The sequence below is a fragment of the Apteryx mantelli genome, chromosome 21 (assembly GCF_036417845.1).
Source record: "Apteryx mantelli isolate bAptMan1 chromosome 21, bAptMan1.hap1, whole genome shotgun sequence".
NCBI classification, from domain to species: Eukaryota; Metazoa; Chordata; class Aves; order Apterygiformes; family Apterygidae; genus Apteryx; species Apteryx mantelli.
This window is the reverse complement of record NC_089998.1, coordinates 4,626,421-4,648,038: the sequence shown is the minus strand read 5'-3', so window position 1 is coordinate 4,648,038 and position 21,618 is coordinate 4,626,421. Positions and strand designations below refer to the sequence as shown.

Here is a 21,618-nt window from a genome sequence, read left to right as displayed (position 1 = left end):
GCTGGGGTTGTAGCATTCAATCCCACGCTGGGTCACGCAGAGCGGGCAAGAGTGAGGATGATGCTTAGCACAGGTTTGAACCCGCTTTTCCTTGCAGCGAACTTGTGGGCAAAACACAAGAAAAACAAAGCTGTGCTGCTGCGGCCCCTTGCACAAGTCCCCGGGCGGGCAGGCAGGCAGGCAGGCGAGGTGCCTTGCCAACACGGGGGCAACCTCGCGTGACGGACTGCCCCGAGCCACGAGCCGCGGGAGCCAAGGGCCTGGGAAGCGGCTGTGCCTCCCGCGGGCGAGCAGGATGCTCAGCCTCGGGGCCTGGGCACCCACATTAAACACGTGCAGCCAAGCAGAGCCCAGCCAGCGCAATCAAAGGGCCCCGGGGAGATGGTGCAGCTTTCCCCAAGTCACCGAGCAGGGCAGCGCTGGAGCCAGGAAGGCGACCCGCTGGAAGTCCCTGCTCCAGTGCAGCATCCAGGCCCTTGGGCTATAGCATCTTCCAACAGCTATTTTACAAACACACAGTTGCAATATTTTGTCTCCCCAAAACCAAAGTTTCTCATGTACTTTAGAGACCTCCCTTCCCACCCCTTGATCTAGGGGGATCAGACAAGAGCATTCACCAGACCTAGAGCTGCCCATACTGTGCACACCGTTGTAACACAACCAGCATCCCGCTGCTCTCGGAGCAACCGCTCCTCTGCGGGGACTGATCCCAGAAGCTTTGCAATCTAAAGCATGAAGCTTTAAGACTGGATCTCCCTTCATTAACGAAGGGCACAGTAGAGTCAACCCCTAGATACGCAGTCTACCACTGGCACAGCAGAAGTGCCCCAGTGCATGGGTTAGGGGTGCAGAAGCTATTCAGAAAAAAACATTCAGGCTTCATATTTTTCATCCAAAGCTGCAGCACAAGTCCAGAGAACCGTCCGGTGCCAGCAATGCCAAAACCACTCGCTCCCCCAGAGCTCGGCAGTAATTCTTACCTTTCCGAAATCCCGTACGTCAAAGAGGTCAAAGGGATCAAACAGATCGCTGTTTCTTAACCCAAATTTGTCGTGACAGACCTTTAGGAACGTTCGAATGTTCTTCAAGCAGAGAAACTGGGGGGAACAAAAAAAAGAGGAGGAAGGAAAAATGAGTAAGGCAGGCACAATGTTTAACTGAGCTATGCTAGGTTGAATTCACATCTGAAACAAATTAACAGGAACATAGAAACTTGCACTGAGAAATGATGCGACAGTTTATTTGTTGTTACTGAAGATGTCAGACTCCTGGTGCCCTGTTATGACTTTTGTGTTCTCAGCTGTGCACCAGAAGCAAACGCCCTTTCAGAAACCAAATTTCACAGTTCAAACATAAGGTAACACTGCAGAATGGCTGGGAAACCTGACATGGGACATTCCCCTTTCACAGGCTATAAATTACAGCTGATGTTCTATTAAAAAATAAAAATAAAAAAATTGAATCCCTAACCATTTTTAATTTCACTGATGCCATTCTGCGCTTCCCTACGGAAGGGACACACGTTACATTAATGCACATTTAACTATGTCCACACCCATGCGCACATGCACCCCTGCACACATCCTGAAGAAACAAAAAGCCCAAACAAAACAAGAAATGGGGCCGTTGAAAATTGTTGTTTTTCGCCTTTGGGTCCGAAGCGATCGACAGCTTACTCAAACCACACGTTCCCCCCTTATTCACCGCGCTCCGAGGCGCTGCGGGCAGCACCCTGCCGGCGCGCCGCGAGGCAGAGCGCCAAGCCCAGCACGGTTCTGGCCGACAGCTGCCAGGCCTGAGCTCAAGCAGAAGAGCAGCTCCCGACCCGGCTCGGCGCCGTCGCCCGCGCCGGGGCAATCGCCGTGCCCGCTCCCACAAAGCTCCGCTCCTCTTTAATTGCAGCCCGTCTGAAAAGGCAGAGCTCTCGCCTCTCCTGGGACCAGCCCGAGCTGTTCAGATAGCTCAGCCGGCAGAGCGACCTTATGGCTCTTTTTCAAGAAAACCCTGTCTTTGACAATAGCAATAATTGGCCGTTTGCTCGCGAGCGTCGGGGGTTTTGAAGGCTGGGGACTCCAGACGGTCTCGCTCCAGCGACGACGCCTGGCAGCGCGGGAGCTGAGATGCGAAGAATAAAATTGGGCCTCCTTTGGCTGCATCACCTACATCATTCACTAGGACTGACCGAGTGCGCCGAATAGGCCAATTAATTTCACTTCTTCAATCTGCACACTATTCCAGAAAATGTCTTCAATTTACTGTTCCCTTTCAGCAAACTCTTCACAAATATTTAACAAAAGTGTTAGAGGTATACCTAAATCAGCGCGCTGGGGAGCGAATCACCACCACGTGACACAGACGCAAGCAGCGTTTGGTTGAGCTTGCACCGAGTTGGTTAGTGCGGTTTTGGCATGTGGCGTTATCTGCACTCTCCAAGCCACCATCAAAGCGGTATTACACAAAACCACCGCTTGCAAACATCACAGATAAAGCTATTTTATCTTGCTTTGAACTCTTTTTTTTTTTCCTTCTTCATTATTACAGAACCAAAGCACAGCCTTTTTGGCCCATCTTATCTCCGCATGACCATGATGAAGCTTGTTGGTATTATTGCATTTGGGATTATATTTCAGGTTTGTGGCTAAGGATTAGAAAGGCTACCACATTAAAACAGGCTAATTCACCTACAAAAGAAAGAATAACCTTTTACCCTTCTGCCCCGTCCCAGCCCCCTCCACGGGAAGCTGCCGGGTGACAGCACAACTCCCCCGGTACGGTGGTTGTGAACATGAACATCACATCACAGTGTTCTCATTAGACAAGCAAGTGCCGGAGGCAGCAACTGAAAACAATTCTGTTTTTCTAGGGCATTCCTCTATCTCACATAAACACTGCAGTAAATACAATCTGTCTAGACGGGAGAGTTTTTTTGGAATTGCTTTACAACCTCTCTCGCCGATACGGGTTATTTCATAACCGTCTTCTGGGTCTCTGCAAGAATTTACATCCTGTGCAAACCAGTTGCTTGCAGCAAGGGTGTATTTTCTGTTGTGTTGCAGTCTCATTGATCTCAAGTTTCTACCACGTGTTTATTTTAAATCCTTTTAAGCCTCCAGTTTTAAAAGTTAATGACACAGGTTACAGCCATAATTGCATACAGAAAGAGGCAAGCTTCCTTTGCAGAAATGCCTTGCCTTTTTCCAGCCCTCGGAGCATTCACCACTTTGTGGTTGTCCCAATGCTTGGGCGGAAACAAAGGCCGAAGCGCTCAGGAAAGATCGTCTCTAAGAGCACGGGTGTTCGGGGAAGCGAAGGAGGCACCCGAGGGCGTGAGAACCCGAACTCTCCGCACTATACGTCTTTGGTTCCAATTCCTGAAAAGCTCAAACCTCACACCTTGTTTCCGAAAGAGAGATCACACATCCGAGCTAATGAGATGCCTCACCCTGACAGCATTTTTACCAGCGAGCGAGCACGAGCTATCCCACAATTTTAGATTGGATGGAGCTGCCCTGATCTCAGCTCGTCCTCGGCGAGAAAGGGCAGGACCAAATACTCCACTGAACATCAGCTGCATCCACCTGTCCCTGCTCATCCAGCTCAAATCTGGAAATCCTCATGCCACCAGCTGCTAAATTAGCACAAGCCCCCCGCAGCGGTGTCACTGCCTTCCCCACAGCTCCAGGTGACATCTACAAAAAGCCACCAAGCGCTGCCACCGCAGGCAGCCAGACAGCTGCTGCGCTCACGCGGATGACAAGCGTCAAGGAGGAATCCCGTAATCCATGTACAGAGCTGCCGAGAAAGCCTGATGCAGAACACAAAAAGGGAAGGCAGCAGCGACTCCTTAAAACGTCCTCCAGCGTACCTCACCTGCAAGGATTAAGGACATATAGCGTTTTTAATTACGGCTCGATGCCTCGAGCATAGTCCTGCATCACAACATAAGTGCCCAGATCGCAGGGAACGGAGAGCAGCTGCCGGTCATCCTCGAGTTTGGTATACGTTAATATTCCCATTGCCTGTGACGCAAACTCCCAGCCTTTCCCTTTAGCTAAGCCCAGCTATAACTTAAACAAAAAGATCTGTTGCCAAATTAATTTATTAATTAACCCATTCCAACCCAGACGGTTGCAGTCACAGAAGTCCTGGCTCGTACCGGTGCTCCTGTGGGATTATACAAACGAGCAAAAAAACAGGGTTGATTCTTTCACAAGTAAACAAGATAAAAATAGGATGTTTTACAGTCTCATTAAACCTAGACCAAACCGGCTTAGGCAACGACCGCCGGCCTCATCAGCATTCGGCACCTGAGACAAAAGCGGCAGGAAAGCCCAGGCGCGTTGCATCGCGTTCCCTCCCCTCCGAGCGCAGCCCCATCGTGCAGGAACCCGCCTGGGTGCCCCAGCGCTCTGCTCCTGCCCCTCCGCAGGGTCCCAGCCGGGAGGGAGGGATGCTGCTGCCATTAAAACCTACGGGTCCAACCTGGGCCCGCGGGGACGAGTCAGCAGGGAAGGCGGCACAGCAGCTCCGCTCCTCCTCGCTCGCCCCGTTTAGTCACCACCGCTTCTCGCAGCAGTCCCCGTCCGACCAGGCACCCAGCAGCACCTGGGCTGGCCAGACAACAGCCATTTCTCATGCAAGTCCTTCGGAAGGGACCTAAGGACTCGAGCACGTCTGGTTTAGGCTGGAAGCGGTCCTCCCCCAACCTCAGCTCTCGCAGCCTTCCTCCCTCGGTGCGGAAAGGGAGGAAGAACAGCAGAGAACCACACGGCTTCCTGGCCCGGGAACCCACATGCGTTTCTGACTCCCCCCCGAGCCTATTTCGTTAAAGGGAGATGGCCAAAAGGGAGACGAGAAGGTCTGCGAACGCAGCAGCATTTGCCGATGACCAAACTGCCCGAGGTGGGACTCGGAGGACATTCCCATCCGCGTGGTCCAGGATCGGCATGCTGCTGTCCCCATCCCCGCATCCGGCGGGTGACACAAGTCCACGACAGCGAGGCTGGGGGAAGAGCTGGGGTCTCGGTGAGAAATTTAACAACACGGTAAAATGTAGGACAAGGAAGGAAACGGGGCAGGCGGCTCGACTGGCAAGGTAGGACCGTATGAAAGCTCGGAGCTTATGGAGGGGCAGCGACGGCAGGAGACGCGGGTCACCGCTTCGGCGAGGAAGCCCGGGGCAGGGACCGAGGCGCGCACAATAGAGCTGGACGGCCGGGCACGAAGCCACGCTGCTGAACCTCATCCAAAACCGCGGGCTTTCAATGGACCCTGCAGCATGCAAGGAATGCTGTGGCTCTACCGCTCTAGATAACCCACTGACGAATGACGAAAGTAACTTTCTTTAGCGCTTCCTGACCGTGATGCAAGGTTTCCTCTCGTCTTGCTGCCGGCACAGCTCAAAAGCACCGGGCAAAAAGCAAGTCCCCCATGGGGAGCCAGGAGCATCTGTTTAATCACAGCCTTCACAAACGGGGGAAGGGAGGAAGATCTCTCATTGAGAAAAAGCACGGATTTGCTGTGATTAACAGGGCAATGGGTATCCCATGGCGCAAACCTCTCAAGGAAGCCAAAGGACTCGTTTCACAGTCCTGCCAAGTTCCTCCGTGCTACTCTGACATTGCAAAGGGGCACCAAGAGCAGGGAAGGAGGAAGCACGAGCCTTAGGGAAAACTGCCACGGAGGAGCGGGAACCTAGCCTGTTTTCCCTCGAGTAACACAGACCACACGCAAAGGCTAAAACCAACCGGCCTCGCTATTGCTCTCAGGTATGAGAGCGTATTACGTATGTTGGGAGCACCAGAGAATCAGGTGGAGGCAGGAGAGGGTATGGCCAGAATAAACCGCAGGGAGGGGACACCTGGCAGCTCTTCACAAAGTTAGGACGCGTGCAGGGTTCCCTCCGACTTGCCCAGGAGCCAAACAGGCCTGCAACTCATCTAAAACGCAGAGTTACTCAAGCTTCCTTTGCTTTGCTTGCTTCAAAGGCAGGAGTGAAAAGAAGGTCTCGGAGCATCCAACAGGAACTGCAGGGCTGGAGCTAAAGTAACTTTGCATTTAAAACTGTGCACATGAAATCATAACCTTTAACTGCTGCTTTCCCCAAATGGCTCTGCCTGATCTAGCTAGCTTCCAAATCAAGGCGTTACTGAGAGAATTTCAGGAGCAGAAATAAAGGTCAGAAGCATAATCAGAGCTTGCTTCACCCTCCGCCGGCAGCACCAAGTCTTCCGCAGCTTTGCTCATTCTCTCGCTTTGCGCCATGATCTCCAATAGACACGATACAAAAACACCTCTAGAAAATTTCCCTCCCATTTTACATTTGGATTCAAGTCACAGCTCATCAATTACTTTGGATGGACAGATTAAGTTTCTGGTTGTTGGACAGCAGATTTATCTACTGGGAAGTGGGGAATGAAACTATTTCTCAAACAATTTAGTGCTATTACTTCCCCCTTATTTAAAAGGCATTTCCATAGCAGAACACTCACGGGCTGGGCAAATTCCACTTAGAAAGACTGATTAATGAGCCCAAAATGCCGGTGAGCACCGACCTCACTAGAGCTTCTCCTTCATCCACCCACAAGCAACGATTAGCCCTAGAACAGTACCTGAGGGATAACGTTAATCATTTATTTTAGCAAACACTGATAGCTTGTCATGGGGAGGCACCTGGGAAAGTTAATCCTGAGCTACAGCAAGCAAGGGTACTTCTCAGTGAGGAGCATCCAGCCAGACCTCCGACTAGAGGGCTGGAAACCTATTGCCAATTGTAAAAAACAATTAAAAAAAAAGTGGGAGGCCTTGGGAATAACCTATTAAATACACTGAAGTCACAAACCTCAGCCATGGAGAAGTGGGAATGACTTTCAGCAGTGCTCAAACTAGAGTTGGCAAAACATTAACCAGCACTCCCAGATTTCAAACCAAACACGAGTCCTCTCCTTGCTTCAGTAATTCAAGGCAAACACCTCAGAGGTGGCAGATGTTAAAAGGACATGGGAAAAGCGAGAGACGCAGCACAAGGTCAAGTAAATAAATTACCCAGCGAGATACAGAAGTAATATATAGTGACACACAGAAGCATTTACAGAAAATGTGACATGCATATATGCCTTTTCTCTACTTCCAGGGAGGAGCCCATGCACAGCGCAGGGGAACTGTCCCTCTCCGGGCGTTGCTGTCACCCAGCCAAGAAGCACTGGGGAGGCCAAGCCCAGAGCTGTGGAAGCTGCCGGGAGCTCGTCCTATTTTATCATATGAAAGTTTTGCTGACCCCTGAACTTCCCCCGAGGATCGCGGCAGTCTGGGACTGCAGGCTCATTTCCTCCATTACACACACTTGCATAAAAAAAAAAAAGAAAAGAAAGAGTTAATCCAGAAATTTGGAGGCAGGGGGACACCAAACATCAGGCAGCTGGTCTCATGAGTCCAAAACAACAATGCAGGGCTGGGGGAAGGGACAAGGGCTCTGGACTGTGTAACATCTCCCGCTTTGGACGAGGGAAAGGAAATCGCAGGAAAGCCCCAGCCCTCGTGCCCCGGGAGATGCAGTCTCGACAGCGTCCATGACCTCCCCTAAGCTTAAAAAGCCGGGCTGAGCTGTCCCGGGCAGCACGGCAGGGAAGGTTCATTAACGCCAATACGACAAGAGTCGGCAAACCCCGTCCGAGGACGCTGTCACGTGGCGGGGAAGTTTGCATTGGGCTCACGGCCAGCAGACGTGTGTCCCGGACCCTTTGCACAGCGGCGGCTCCCTCTGCTCCGCCAGGGTTCGAACCGCCCCGAGCAAGCGTGCAGCTCCTCGGGGACACACGGCCTCTGTGCTGCTCACCATGGTCGGGCTCTTTGCTTGGTCCAACGCAGCCCGCTTTGGAGGACGGTCTTGTATCAGAGGACCGTCAAATGAAGCGCAGGGACTTTAAATGAGAGGAAGGAAGCTGCAACTTCCCAAAGAAAACCAGCAAACTTCAGCTGATGACAATACTTCCCTCCTTTGTTGGAGATCTGCAAGTGTAGGGCTCAACAGAAAAATTAGGAATCTTTAAGGTAACAGAAGAGCTTTACTCGTTATGCCTTGGAGCATTTTATCAGAGACACTTACAGGTTGAGATTCTCTGCTCACATCAAGAAACGGGGACAACCCAGACCTTTTGCCCAACCACCACCCAAAATTCAGCAGCTCCAACAAGTTCAACAGGGATCCAAACCCCAGCCCCAAGTTTGGGGTTTGCAATCCCCCAAACATGGCCACGGAGGTTTTAGAAAACCCTAACCGAATTCCTTACATCATATCAGGCAGCTGACTACACCTCAGGGATTTGTCTTTTAGGATGCCTTTAAGAAAGAAGCAAAGACCCATTCCTATGAATAACAAGAGCTTCTTGCCAAATCAGGGAGGTCCAATCCTCTCTGAACGCCCTGGGGCTCCACCAACTCCTCCTCTAAGAGCGAAGTTCAAGCTCCCTGGTATGAAAGTAAGACACCACTGCAACGTGCTCTCCTGCTGTTAGGAAGCGAACGCACGGGGAAGGCATACCCCAGTTCCTTGGTGTCCACCCCATTTCTGGAGCTGGATGGAGAATACAGACTCCCAGACCACATGCTGCTTTAGCAAGATACCCAGATGGACGTTTTGAGGCTCTTCAGCAAAGGTATCACAAGCAGATACAGTAAAGGGTGGTGGGTTTTTTCTTTTTTTCGCAGGGAGAGGAGGGGAAAGAGGGGAGTGTTGTTCTGTTTGAAGACTTTCACATGCAGTCTAGGATTAGACCCTCTCTGTGGCATCCCACATTTGGGCTGTCACGAGGCTATACTTATTAGCAGACTGCCCAATCCAGGCCTGGATTTAGTGAGGCACAAGGTCTCTGAGACCTTTTCCAGCTTGGGAGCTGGAAAGCTTGAAAGAACTGCCTAATCTGCCTGTGTTTGGTACCCTTGATAGAGAGTCCCCTTCTACACACTAAACCCAACCCTTTTCTCCTCTTTGCTGGAAGACATGCAGCTCTGTCAGGGGAACTTAGCTCAAGAAAGAAAGAATGAAAGAAAGAAAAAATGTTATCTTGGTTTTTGGTATTGATGCAAAGTCCTAAATTCATGTTTGCCTTGCTAAGGCTTGCACTGCATTATCCATAAAACATGACAGTAGGTAAAACCGGGATAGGATAAGTAAAAAGGAATTATGATTATAGCTGATCAAGAAATTGGATACCTTCTCACACACTGAACTTTCAGCGAAGAAAATTCAAAACATTTTGGCCAACCCAAAATATTAAGACAGGACTTGACTTGAACCATGACAATTAAATTATAACACAGAATTCAGCTGCTGTTCAAGAAAATGTAGAATTACGTAACCTTATATAGCGTTACACTGTAATGATACGCTTATACAAGACTTTCCAAGCACTCATTGTTTTTCTGCTCTTCAAGCTGGCACAGGGAACCAGACCGTGATGAACTTTTGACAGGCCAGCGACGAGAACAGCTATGGTATTTCTCTATGACAAGTAAATAGCAGCCAAGTCAGGAAATCAAACCTTGTCACGTCAAATATTCAGGTCAGACCTGCGAGAGGAAGCTCCAGGCAGTGGCCAGCAAGTCTGGACTAGTTCAAGTAATTTGCAGAACTTACCTTCTTGTATTTAAAACCAAGCTGGCCGACAAATGCTGAGCAGCAAACTCTGACATTGGGGGCGGATGTGTACCAGGAGGTGGGATCTGACTTAGCTGCTTGCAATAGCTGACTATCATTTATGCAAAACTGCCGGAACAGAGTTATTTAATAATAACCAGACATACTTGTTGAAGTCAAGACCTATATATCAATTTATAAAGGTTCCAGTTTCTTGTCATATGAGCCTAACTTTAAATACCTATTTTCAGATGCCCTGCCATTGCTACATAAAGCTACAGCTCTCAGACCATCTTTGAGCTGATCATGCCAGGCTGCCACCAGAAGCATGCCGTCATTTCAGGGCACACATCAGTCTCTTTGCAGACATAGTGCACTTTTCTTTATCAACCTAAGAAATGTTATTTCAAAAGTTCTGCCATGCCATCAAATTAATAGCACGCCACCTTTCAACATCCAAAAGACTTCTCTGGCAAGAGCTTGCATGGATGCCATTGCATTATTCATGTATCGTGAGCATATGCACTTTTTCCTCCATAAAGGTCATGGTATTGGGTGACCCACTTCCAATTAGATTCATTTCAGGTTCAGAAAATCTTAGAAATTGCAACCAAACATGCTATTTTCCTCACTGCAAGGAAGTGCCAAGTTACAGGCCAGGAATCAGAAGCTCTGAACAAACAAATCTCCCCATACGTTCATCCCATGAGCCTAAGTAATGCAGCACACAGACGGAAAGCACAACTGAAAAGCAAAATCTCAGCCATAAAAAATGCTTAAATGCTGCATTTGTTGCATCATTGGTGATGAAGGAAACAAGAGCCTAGAACAACTGCAAACTTTTGTCATTTTGATTTAACGACAGGAGGTATTTGAAGATGACACAGAAACTTACAGCAAGAAGTCTCAGAAATCTCAGAAGTTACAGACATGGCAAATACTCTGTTCTCCCAGACAACTCTGCGGACAAAAGTGCCGGGAAGCTGAATTGCCTCCGGTGGTCAATGATTCACCCAGTCTTGCCAGAAGATCCAGAAAAAAAATAACCTCATATATTATAGGGAATTGGCCCTGTAAGCAGGGCCTCACATGCAAGCCAGAAGGAGCAACCCACTGCAAATCAGCTGCTCCAAGCCTCCTAAGTTCATTTTTACCCACAGATCTCTGCTTAAAGTGAGGCTTACGGAATCTGCTAGATCCAAATTTCCTCTGTAGATAATTAAGCTGAAACAGAGTGGCAAGAGCAGGAGCAGGAAGTAACACTGTGCTTGCAAGGTGACAACACCGAGAACAATTCTAACACTTGCAATGCAAAGACTATCGCTCTGGTTAAACAGGTCATTACAAAACCTTTTGTTTTCCTTAGTTTGTTGCAAAAAAAAATTTTTTTTTTAATCTAACTGCTTCAGTGCTAGCGTTTTGGATCTGGAGACCAAGGCTACACAGACACACGTGCAGACACGCACCAGCCCCTGGAGCTCTTCTGAGGAGCATCCGTGTCTGCAAGATGGCCAAACCAGATTCAGGGCTCCACACGCGTTCCCTGTAAAGACCAATTTCCAATGACCAATGGGAGACGAGAGGCAGGACAACCCTGACAAGGAGCAAGAACTTTCTCTTGCGTTGGCACATGTCAAATGGATTCCCAGGCAGAGCTGCTTGGATTATATAAAGTCTGTCATTGCCAAAATGAGACAAGATTGAAAGACACCTCCAGCTTCATGCACTTTGCAACTGCCCACACACATTTGACTATGGCTTTGCTTTAGATAACTGTTAGCTTACAATATTAAGCCCATCTTTAAGAGCAAGAAGGAAGACCTCCATTCTGGAGCACATCCCTTTGGGATCCATTCTGCAAGGGCAAGATGGTAAATGAGGAATATTCAACACAGATTTAGTAAAAGCAAACCATGCTCATCCAAATTGATTGCCTTCCTCAAAGGAAACAGAAGACGTGATAGAGCAGCAGATGCGATGTACTTCGACTTCGGCAAGGCTTTTGACACCACCCCCCTTCCAGAGGGCCCTTCTGCATCAAGGAAACAAGCTCCCTCATCACCAGTCCCATGGCTACACAGGAAACATGCCCAAGGGAAGGAGGCAAACTACTAACAAAACACCTATTTCAAAATGTAAAGGCGGGGGAGAAGGGGGAGACACACTAATTGGGATCAAACCCCTTGCATTTTTTCAGTAATAGAAAATAAATGCTGTTGAAAGAGCTTCAAACGACAAAAAAGAAACCATAATATTATTTAAAAATTGAGAAGATTTAAAATTATGCAAGGCTCCTTTTTGCCTTGTTCTGTTAATGCTATTTTCTCCATTTTATGTATTTTGCAAAATACATAAGATACCTGACAAACACTGGGGCCTTGCTCCATTTGACCTTAAGTATCCCTGGCAAACTGCTGTTTTCTTTGCCCGCTCCGTCCAGGAGCACCGGTTGCCCGGGGCAGTGAAGCAGCGCCGGCCCCAAGGAGCCGCGGCAGAGCCAGACCTCGGCCACGTTTCGACACGGCAGAGGGATCTGCCGCCAGAAGATTTAGCAGGCAGTGACATCATCTCCCTAGCTGTTTTTTTTTAAACCCTGTAATATAACTTAAATGTGGATGAGACTCCTGCTACGGAACTCGACAGACTGTTCAAAAAATGCTGAAGTAACTAGATTTGGCCAAAAAAATAAAGCAGGGGGAGTGTTTCCCTATCTCATCGAAATATCTTTTTGCCTATCTTTCCCAATTGTTAATGACAAGGTTATGAATCTATCAAAGTCCTACTCGGAGCTTCTTAGGCACCCTGAGAAGTCTCCCACGAGTCTTTGGCAGACTTCAAATCCTACTCGACTTTCTCATCACAGCTCTGAAGCCATTTCTGCCTATTAGGAAAGAAAACCCATCGATGAACCCAGAAATTTAGCATCTTTTTCTTTCTAAATAAAGTGCTCTCGCTGCCTTCGGTGATTTGCATTCAGGGTATCAGTTCCTTTCCCCTTCGACACTACAAGGAAATCAGTTAACTGAACAGCAACTGCAAGTGTCACAGAGCTTGGGAGGCTGAGAGAGACGGGAAACCTGAAGGTTTAACCATCGCCTTCAACGCACGCATGAGATGAAAATCAGGATGAGCTTCCATGGAGAGGGGGAGGACAGGGAGGCCATCAGCGTTGCTGTGATGTTGGGGTTTCTTAAAAAAAAAATAATAAAAAAATTTTCAGTTGAGCATTTGTCTCCCTTCCAGAGAGGAGAGGGGCGTCATCTGTTTCTACAGAACATCAAGCCTTGTTCCAAATCTCTCAAGCATTGTAATGAAAGCCGGGTGAAAAAGCAGAAGAAAAAGCCATCGCTCCTGGCTTTACACCTAAGGGAAACCCCCGTTGCTGGAGAGGACGCTCTGCTCTGCGCCGCGGCAGACGTGGACCTGCCCCAAGCAGCCCCACGTGCAGGTCTGCACATCGCACAGCATAGCTTGAAATCAGCCTGCTCTGATCTACCTTAAAGAGAGATAAGAACCTGATCGATAGGTAAAATTAAGGGGGCTTGGGTTTTGAGGGGGTTTTGTTTTGTTTTTAAGAACAAATCCATTGGAGACCACACAACTCCAAAGCATCTATGCACCCAACTCAGATTCAATTCAGGAGCCAAGTACCTAAATACACCTGGGCCCAGGGAACCTGGAGCCGGCTCTGATCCATATTTTAAGGTGCAAAATAGCAGCAACATTAATCCCAAGACCCTGGTCGGTGCGGATAAAATCCCCGGGGAAGAGGCCAGCTCGGTGGACGGGAGCGCCCCGGTGTTCTCCCGTGATGGGAGCGGACGCGGGCTGGCGCGCCGGAGGGGGCAGCGCTCCCCGGAGCCTCTGCCCGCCCGCGGCAGGGCGCTTCCCAGCGAGCCGGGCGGCTGCCCCGCTTCGCAAGAGCCTCTCCGCCGGCGCAGGGATCATTAAAACCAGACCGCGAGCCTCCCTCCCCTTCCCAGCCCGCGCGAGCCCTCGAAGGGAATGTGCCGTTTCCGGGAGGCTCGAGCCCTTCCAGGGGATGTTAATTGCTCCTTAACCACGTTCACGCTAAAAACAAAACAAGAAAATCCCCTTGCCCACGGTCCGGCGCTGCAAACTGCCGCTGCCTTTCTCCCCTGCGATCGCCCGAGCGTCCTGCGACAGCGTACAGCTTTTCCTAATAACTATTTAACACTGACAACAGCTGTTTCTCCTCTCTTCAGCAAGGATTCATGGAGCAGATTTTTATTTATTTATTTATTTTCTTCCTGCCAGTCTAATTTCGCTGCCTGTCGGAGCGCTGGGGCAGGCTCCGCATTGCACTTCCACGTGCCGTGCCCAGCAAAACGGCCTCCGGCTGCACGCGTGCTGCAGGAAAGCGGGATTTGGACGGCTTCCTGGGAGAAGGGAAGCAGGCAGAAAAGCAAGCGCCACCAAAGCTGTATTTTCACTTTGCTTCGGTTTCACAGCTTGTCTGCTATCCCCCCATTCACACCCTCGGAAGAAACGTTACTTTAAAATAAATGAATAGAGAGAGATCACTTTCCACTTCCAGTTATTTTTGCAAAGCGGAACTTAATGAGAAACACCGGCCGATATTAACGCCGTGCTGCAAAGTTTCCCAAAGTGCGAAAAGACTCAGTGCCAAAATGAACTAGAGATGCCTTTATGCAGCGGGATAAAGACTATTGCCTAACGTTTCGAACGGGTATTCGCACCAAATTTTGGCAACTACGGCAGCTGTTCCAAACCTCTCTGGATCTGGGTACATCCCCATCTGCGACCTTCGCTTCAGGGAGAGCCTTCAGCTGACAGAAACGCAGGGGAGCTTCCTTTCTGACCCACTTTATCTCAAATCCCTCCCTGCGGATGGGCCTATTTTACCATATCTGGAACGTTCATGCCTCCTTCCCCAGCCCCAGAGGTGGAATTCGCTGCTGGAACACAGCTCCCACATAGCAGCTCAGCACAAAACACTCTTTTGTATGATGAGAACAGGCTACAGAAAATTAATCTACTGGCTACTTAAGTTTGCAAAGCTGCTTAAAAAGCTTAGGTTCCCCAGCTCATAAGAACCACTACTGAGAACAGATCCCACAGATTATGGAAAATAAGGCTCTGGATATTTATATAAAGTAATATTCCAGGAGTATAATGAGATCAACAGAACCCTCTAATCTAATATCTGCATCATACTCAGCCTCTAACATTTGCTTATCTGTTATATTAACACGATAGGGTGCATCCAAAGCTGGCAGAGAGGTTGTCAGAAGTCTTCTGGGCGCTCCAAGAAGGGACGATGAAGAAAGCTGTTCACCTAGCACCTTCTAATGCATTTACGCTACCTCCGTACTAACACTAGTCTAGGGTGAAAAGGGGCAAATTCTGACATTCTACCCCAAAGTCTCCCATACGCTTTGACCAAACAGTTTCCAGCTTACGCTTAGTATTTTTTGAGGCAAGTCCTCCGATCTGAGCCAGACTAACAGGGACTAATATCCAGTATCAAGGACAGTTTTTTAGTCTAATAAACTGAGATTGCTGCAACTAGGGAAGAACAGGATTTTGTTTTTTAAATGCTGCTCACGAAAGGATTTAATAGCAAATTTAATGTGTACGTGTAATGACACACACAGCACCAACACTCTTGCAATCCTGCAGCTATCCCTGATTTACACTCATTTAAGTATGAAAACCAAAGTGGAATTTCTCACGTATATTCTGCCCCTACGGTGAGATAAGAAAAGTCAGTTATCCTCCGGAGCTGAATTTGCTCGTCCCTCTCTCCCTCCCTGCATCGACTTGGGTCTAGTCAAAGGCAGGTATTTTACTAGTGCAAGTATTCCACCTGGAAATGGGATTTAACGGTGTATTTATGCAGTACCAGGCAGACACAAGCAGTTACACTAGTATGAAGACTGCTTATTCGAGCAAAGCTCACTATTTGCAATATCTGAAAGAAACTCTGCATAACAGCGTAATTGCATTTGCAGAGCGGGGAGCGTTAGGGAAGGTCGTATTGCTTTAGCTGGGCTGGTCTAATTAATTTGGTACAACTTGAGCCTGGAGATAAGGCCCAAGGGACTTGTTGGGGTGGAACATAGACGCTGCATTTCAGCGAGAAGGGTTAGGAGGGGAACTGGAAACGGCATCTGATCCGCAACTGCCCCCCTTCCACCGCTCGGCTAGTGGAAACCATCTCCTCCCAAATGATCCACTCCCACTGCATCATGCTGAAAACTATGTGGACACGAAAGGACAATACTCAGAGCTCCTAATAGGAAACGATTGATACATCTGAAAGGCAGTGGCCCCAAAAAAGCTCACTGACCCAAAAATTAAAGTTATTTTATTGACATGGGTAAGACAGTGCCAACATGCAGTTAAATATAGACTCTTCATTTCCCCTTTTCTGATGGTAACTCTGCCCTGTTTTCCCTTTTCCACATGCCTCCCCACTTGGATTAATTTTCACTTAAACAGCCATATATAACACTAAAAACAGTGATCGATCTTCTGCTTTCAAATAATCCTTCTCTTAGCAACTGCCTCCAACAACACATACACAGTGTAAAAGGTATGGAGAATTCACCAGACTCTGCATACACAGCACAAAAAAGCGTTACAGGACTAAGGATTAGCAGCCCAAGATCTGTGTTTATGTACAATATGTCATCATTTGCCTTAAACTTGGCTATGCACTAACCTGGCCCAGCCCTGCATTTGCATACAGGCTCTTCTCATCCAAAACCTTTTTTTAAAGCGCAGAATTAAAGTGCAAGAACAACTACACAGATTTTTGTCAGACTAACATACACGCAGTCCTACACAGCCTGAATCAGGAGTTATTAAGAACATTTGTTTAGAAGGCAGCATGATGCTTTTAAAAAGCCGTATAGCAAACAAGACAGGTCTGGCTCCTGCAAAAGTTACTGCGGTGCTTATTAGGCCGAGCTGTTAAGAATAAATTGCTTCTCTACATACTGCAATCAGGGCTAGACAGGAAAAAAAAAATTAAGGTTACACAGTATTTTACAGAGCTATAAACACCAAGGAAGATAAAACATCCTTTTTTAAGGTGTAGCTTCCCATATGAGAAGCTGTTACTCAGAATGGTACTGCCTCAAGGTCCATGGAGAAAAGGCTTCCCATCTGCTGAGCGCCTTTCGGGGAGGGGAGAATAAATAACATTTTATGTAAAGTCATCATGACCCATCACTTCTGATTGCATTCAAGCAGCAGACTGGGACTTAAAAAAAAATAATAAAAAGATCAACCCACAACAAGAGCATTCCTTCTCCAGGACTGGAGGAGTGACCAACATCTGCCTGATGGACATCTGGCAAGAGGCTCACGTCTCGGAGAGGGGCAGAAAGTCAAGGCATCGCGTAATATCCCTCTCCGTCTCATGAATAACGTATCCTTCCAGGGAACAAAGCCCTTCCACGTTGTTTTATAACTCCTCTTCGACCCAAAGACACAAACCGGTCGCCACGTGTCAGTCCACGCAGGACTGTCCCCAGATGGTCGCACGTTCAGGCCCACGCCGCTATGTCAAACCTTGCGTGCTACCACCCAAAGGGTACGTACACCCCCCCACCCCGCTACGCACAGCTGACACCCGTTGCGTGCCCAGGCTCTGCGCACCCAGGGATGCACGCGCACATTCCAAACTCATTAAAACAATTTCCAAAAAACACACTATTTTTCCTCAAAAAGTCTTTGCCCTACCTGCACAGCTTTTAAATAAGCCGGTGTGTTTATGTGCCTATAAACATGCATATATAAATGTGTGTATATAAATACGCATATATAAATGCACCTATACACACATCGGTCGATCTCCGAGCCACTACAGCCCCCAGCCCGCTCCGCGGCTCCCGTTCGGCTTTCCCATGTTATGGCACATGCGCGGTCTCCCACTCCGGGCAGGAAGGAAACGTTCTCGCCGATTTGCTCTGCAAAGCTTATTTTGAACTGTCCTGCATGGCTGCAGAGGGCTGGTTAACGCAAAGCTGTCAGAGAGCTGCAAGATCTCCAAAAAGAGACCGATTTATTAGGTGCTATTCCCCCGCCAGGCAGAAAGGCACATTTTGGGGTACGAGAGGCAGCGCGGGGCAGCCTGCGCTCTCCGGCGGGAGGGATGCAGGGGCAAGGGGAGGAATTGCTACCACCGTGGTCCTAACCAAGAGGGTAGGAAGCTCTGCGCGGCGTTGTGGCTGCAGAGGCGATGCACACATGCTGCTCCGCGCTAAGCCAGCCGACGAGAAGGCTGCCCGCTACGCTTCCCCCAGGCCTGCCTGCATCCAGCTTCTAGACGTAGCCTTAGAAGCCAGCTGAGAACTGCTGACGCTTAATGAAGAAGTTGGAAGTTTAATCTGAAAAGCCTCCAGCATGCCTAACACATTTTCCCTTCTGCTGGAGCCTGCTCGACCGGCTGCACCGTTTAGTCCCACCGAGAGCAGCGTAAATGCAGCACGATGAGCCTCGCTCCAAGCTATTTAGCTAGGGCGATCTCACAGGCATGAGCCGAAGTCACCAGGATTGCTGCACACCTTGGGTTACCTGGGTCCAGGACAACACAAGTTTTCAGTCCTCAAATACTTTCTTAATACTACCTCGAGCAAACCAAGGAAGAACAAGTTCTCCGTTCTGAAGTAAAAACGATACCAATTCGCTAAGGATCAGAAAAGAAGTTGACAACCCCGACTTCGGTTTCCAGCCTTCTCGGAGGTTTTCCATAGTACTAAGCTTCAGCCCAAATCAGACGCTCAGCTTTTGAACTTTTGTCTCTCCTCCTCACCCACGTGAGATGATCTCCCAGCTGTTTTGTACCCACCACATGCTCTGGTCAACCACACGCACATATCTGCATGGAAGGACTCCACGGTGACGCCGTCATCACACCCGCATCCGCCTTCCCCCGCAGCGCGCGTGACTCAGACCCGGCGACGGACCTGCGGAGCTGAGAACAGCGCTGTTCACCGTCAGCAACGGCCAACACGAGCTCTTGGAAAACAGCGGCGCTGTCTCTGGTTACTGCCCCATAAACCCATGCAGGACGGACACTCGCACGGAGTCTGCGAATTACTGGTTTTACCTTGCATTGCCTTCCCCCCCCCCTTCTTTTTTAACCAGATTATTTCCTCCGAAGAGCAGCTCGCGGCTTTCAGAAGCAACCAGCAGCTCTAAGGGGCCCCCTTAACTAAAAATCTCTTGAAAATGGATCCGACTTTCACCCATCCTGATAAAAATCAGACTTTCTTCAAGATTTTCAAATGGAGGCACCACTCCTCCCCCTACAAGAAAACCCAAATCAACCAAGGCCTCTTTAATAGAGACGAGATGGGAGGAGGCCAGCAACCTCACCGAGAAGCTCCAATTTCCCACTCAAGGTTGATGCGCCCCATGCACCACGTCAGCCCCAAACCCGTTTGCACCTGCTCTGAGGGAGGCTTTTGCATGCACCAAATGTCAAAAAACCCACAGGTGACCTCGCTGCACCAGCGAGACTTCCTCCCATAGCGCGGATCCAAGGCGTCCTGCCTTGCCCTTGTGCAATAGCCTGTATGGGAGGTAATGGAGCATCACACCCCGCCGGGGTTCGGAGCGACCCCGCACCACCCGGCCCAAGGCAGAGCGGCCGCTGGAGCCAGCGGAAAGCGGAGCAACGGAGACGGGAACACACCGCCGTCTCCTGCCGTTCATGGCAACGCTGACATCGTCCTTTTCAAGGAAAACAAATACTTAATTACCAAGTTATAAACTCCGAACGCCGCCAGGAAAGAGCTCTAGACCCAGCACTGCTCAGATCTCCGGGGCTGAAATGGAATCGTTTGCTCTGACATTTTCCCTTTTCCCACAGTTTCCCACAGCCCATCCACCCCCCCACGGACTAACGGAGCAGGGCAGGGGCAATAAGCCAGCCCACGCCGTGGTTCATCTGAGCCGTGGTTTCCCAGCTATAACATGGAGATGACCGTGCTTTGCATTCCCAGATTGTCTGCATTATCTGTTCCCAAGGATTACGACCCCTGTTTGCAAAGCGCCGGGTACATCAGAGTCCCAGGCAGAGCTTGGACCTGCCAGTCCGCGAGGTAATATAAATACTGCAAACAGGAACATCTGCAACTGTTCAGCTTTTTTGGGAGCGCTCTTATGTCCACTGTTATGGAAGATTCCCACAGATATAAGTCTGGAAGCAGCACTCAAAATCCTGCAGAATGTATCCGAGGGCTGTAAACTGCCTTAACAAACCCACAGAGCTGGGTTACAGACACCTAATTATTGAACACAAGACTTTTTTTTTTTAAAGCCATCCACAGAGAAGTTGTCCAAGAGTCTTTTCAGAAGAACAACAGCAAAGATGATGCCAGAGCATCTGGGGAGAGAGCACAGAGCATCGGAAAGCACCCAAAACCCAGGCCGCGCATCACTGGCGGCTCAGTCGATGCTAATTAAGTTGCAAGCTCTCAGCGAGCAGCCACGAGGGTTTTCCAAAGCCAGCGAGCGAGCCAAAGAGAACTGGGTGGGAAGTCAAGAAGTAGAAATATATCTTCAGCCTAACGGATACTGAAAACGTTAAACCCCCAGAAAGAAACAAGCCAGAAAGCGCTTTGCTGCTCCGGCCCCCTCCACGATCCGGGCTTGCAGCCCGGAGGGCTGGGACATGACGGAGCGGACAGCCAAGGCAGCGGCTTTGCTCCGGCGCCTGGGCACCGCAGGACACGTTGGCCGATCCTGCGGGACACCGGCCGCAGCTGCTCAGGGAGGCTGGAGGCACGGCTTGCACCGAGAAGCCTCGATCGCCTTCCAAGAGCCCAGCCGCAAGGCAACGCTTTTACTCCACCCCCGGGAACCGACCTTCCCAAAACCGCCTTCCTGCACCGTCAGGGCACGATGGAGAACCTCCGTCCCCCTGAACGTGCAGCCTAACCCACGAGCAAAGTCCCACCACCGCCAGCGCCAGCCCAGCCGCCTGGTTTGGAGCAGACACGTGGCACGGCACCACGTTTTAACCCATTTTGCTTCCACATTGCCTGGCCCCACAGTATTAAGGTTTTCGTGAAGTTGCACAGAAAAGCTAAAATTGAGCTGCCGTCTCCGTAGAGCCGGGAATCTCGCCCTGTTTTGGGGCGGGAGGTCTCCAGAGTGACATGGATGCAATGGGATGGGGACAGGTGCTGGCTCAGGGACAAGGACACACTTTCGGGGCCATCTCTGCAGCTCAAATTCAAGGGGTTGCACCGGTAACAGCTTTCCACCAGCATCATTTCTTGCAAGACTCATCTGAAACGCCTATAAAACAGCGGGAAGACACTGGGCATCGTGGGGAAAATGTAAACCATATTTGGAGAGGAAAAACGAGACACGAGCCCTGTTGTGGACATACAAGTCACATGGCGAGGTCCCCCAAACTAGGGAACTGCCCTTAGGGAAAGGAGATAGCAGGAGGACTCTTTCCTGCTTTTCCTTTACGGTTTTCCTAGCTTTTTATTTGCAAACAGGCGGGCTGGAAAATCCAAAGCAGACCATCTTTATCAGTATGAGCAGCACAACCACAGCAGCCAGAGGACTTAAGAAAAATAAAATTATAGCAAAGCTTCTGGTTGCAATAAGGGCTGAAGGAGCAGAGCACCGCTGCCGGCCCCACACCGGACGGCGCTCCTGCCCGGGCAGACCGGCCCCGCAGCGAGCTCCGGCGGGATAACCCGCGCTCCCTCCCCGGCGGGTTTATCTGCAGCCATCACTTCGTTTTACTTCCACAATTATTTTTCCCCCTCGATTAAAATACTAAGCAGGCAGAGGGAGGAGAAGTTCGACGTTTATTCTTCAGCGCTCAAACGCACGACAAAGCCCGGCGGCTAATGCGACAGAGAGAATCAGGCAGGTATGAAGTTACCTTTAGCACAAAGACAGGTTAAATACCCCTTTTTGCAAACAGGCCTGTGCTATTACCTCCCGCACCCTGTCATAAGGGA

The 21,618-nt window shown here is 49.5% G+C and overlaps 1 protein-coding gene across 2 annotated transcripts in view; it reads right to left on the bottom strand.

Annotated features, from left to right (window-relative positions):
- VAV2 (vav guanine nucleotide exchange factor 2) overlaps positions 1 to 21,618 on the bottom strand; it is a 158,884-nt gene that overhangs the window by 124,296 nt on the left and 12,970 nt on the right. For both annotated transcript variants that reach the window (XM_067308950.1, XM_067308952.1), the window contains exon 2: positions 981 to 1,097. In XM_067308950.1, the coding sequence (XP_067165051.1) occupies positions 981 to 1,097 (117 nt within the window). The remainder of the gene's footprint in view (positions 1 to 980; positions 1,098 to 21,618) is intronic.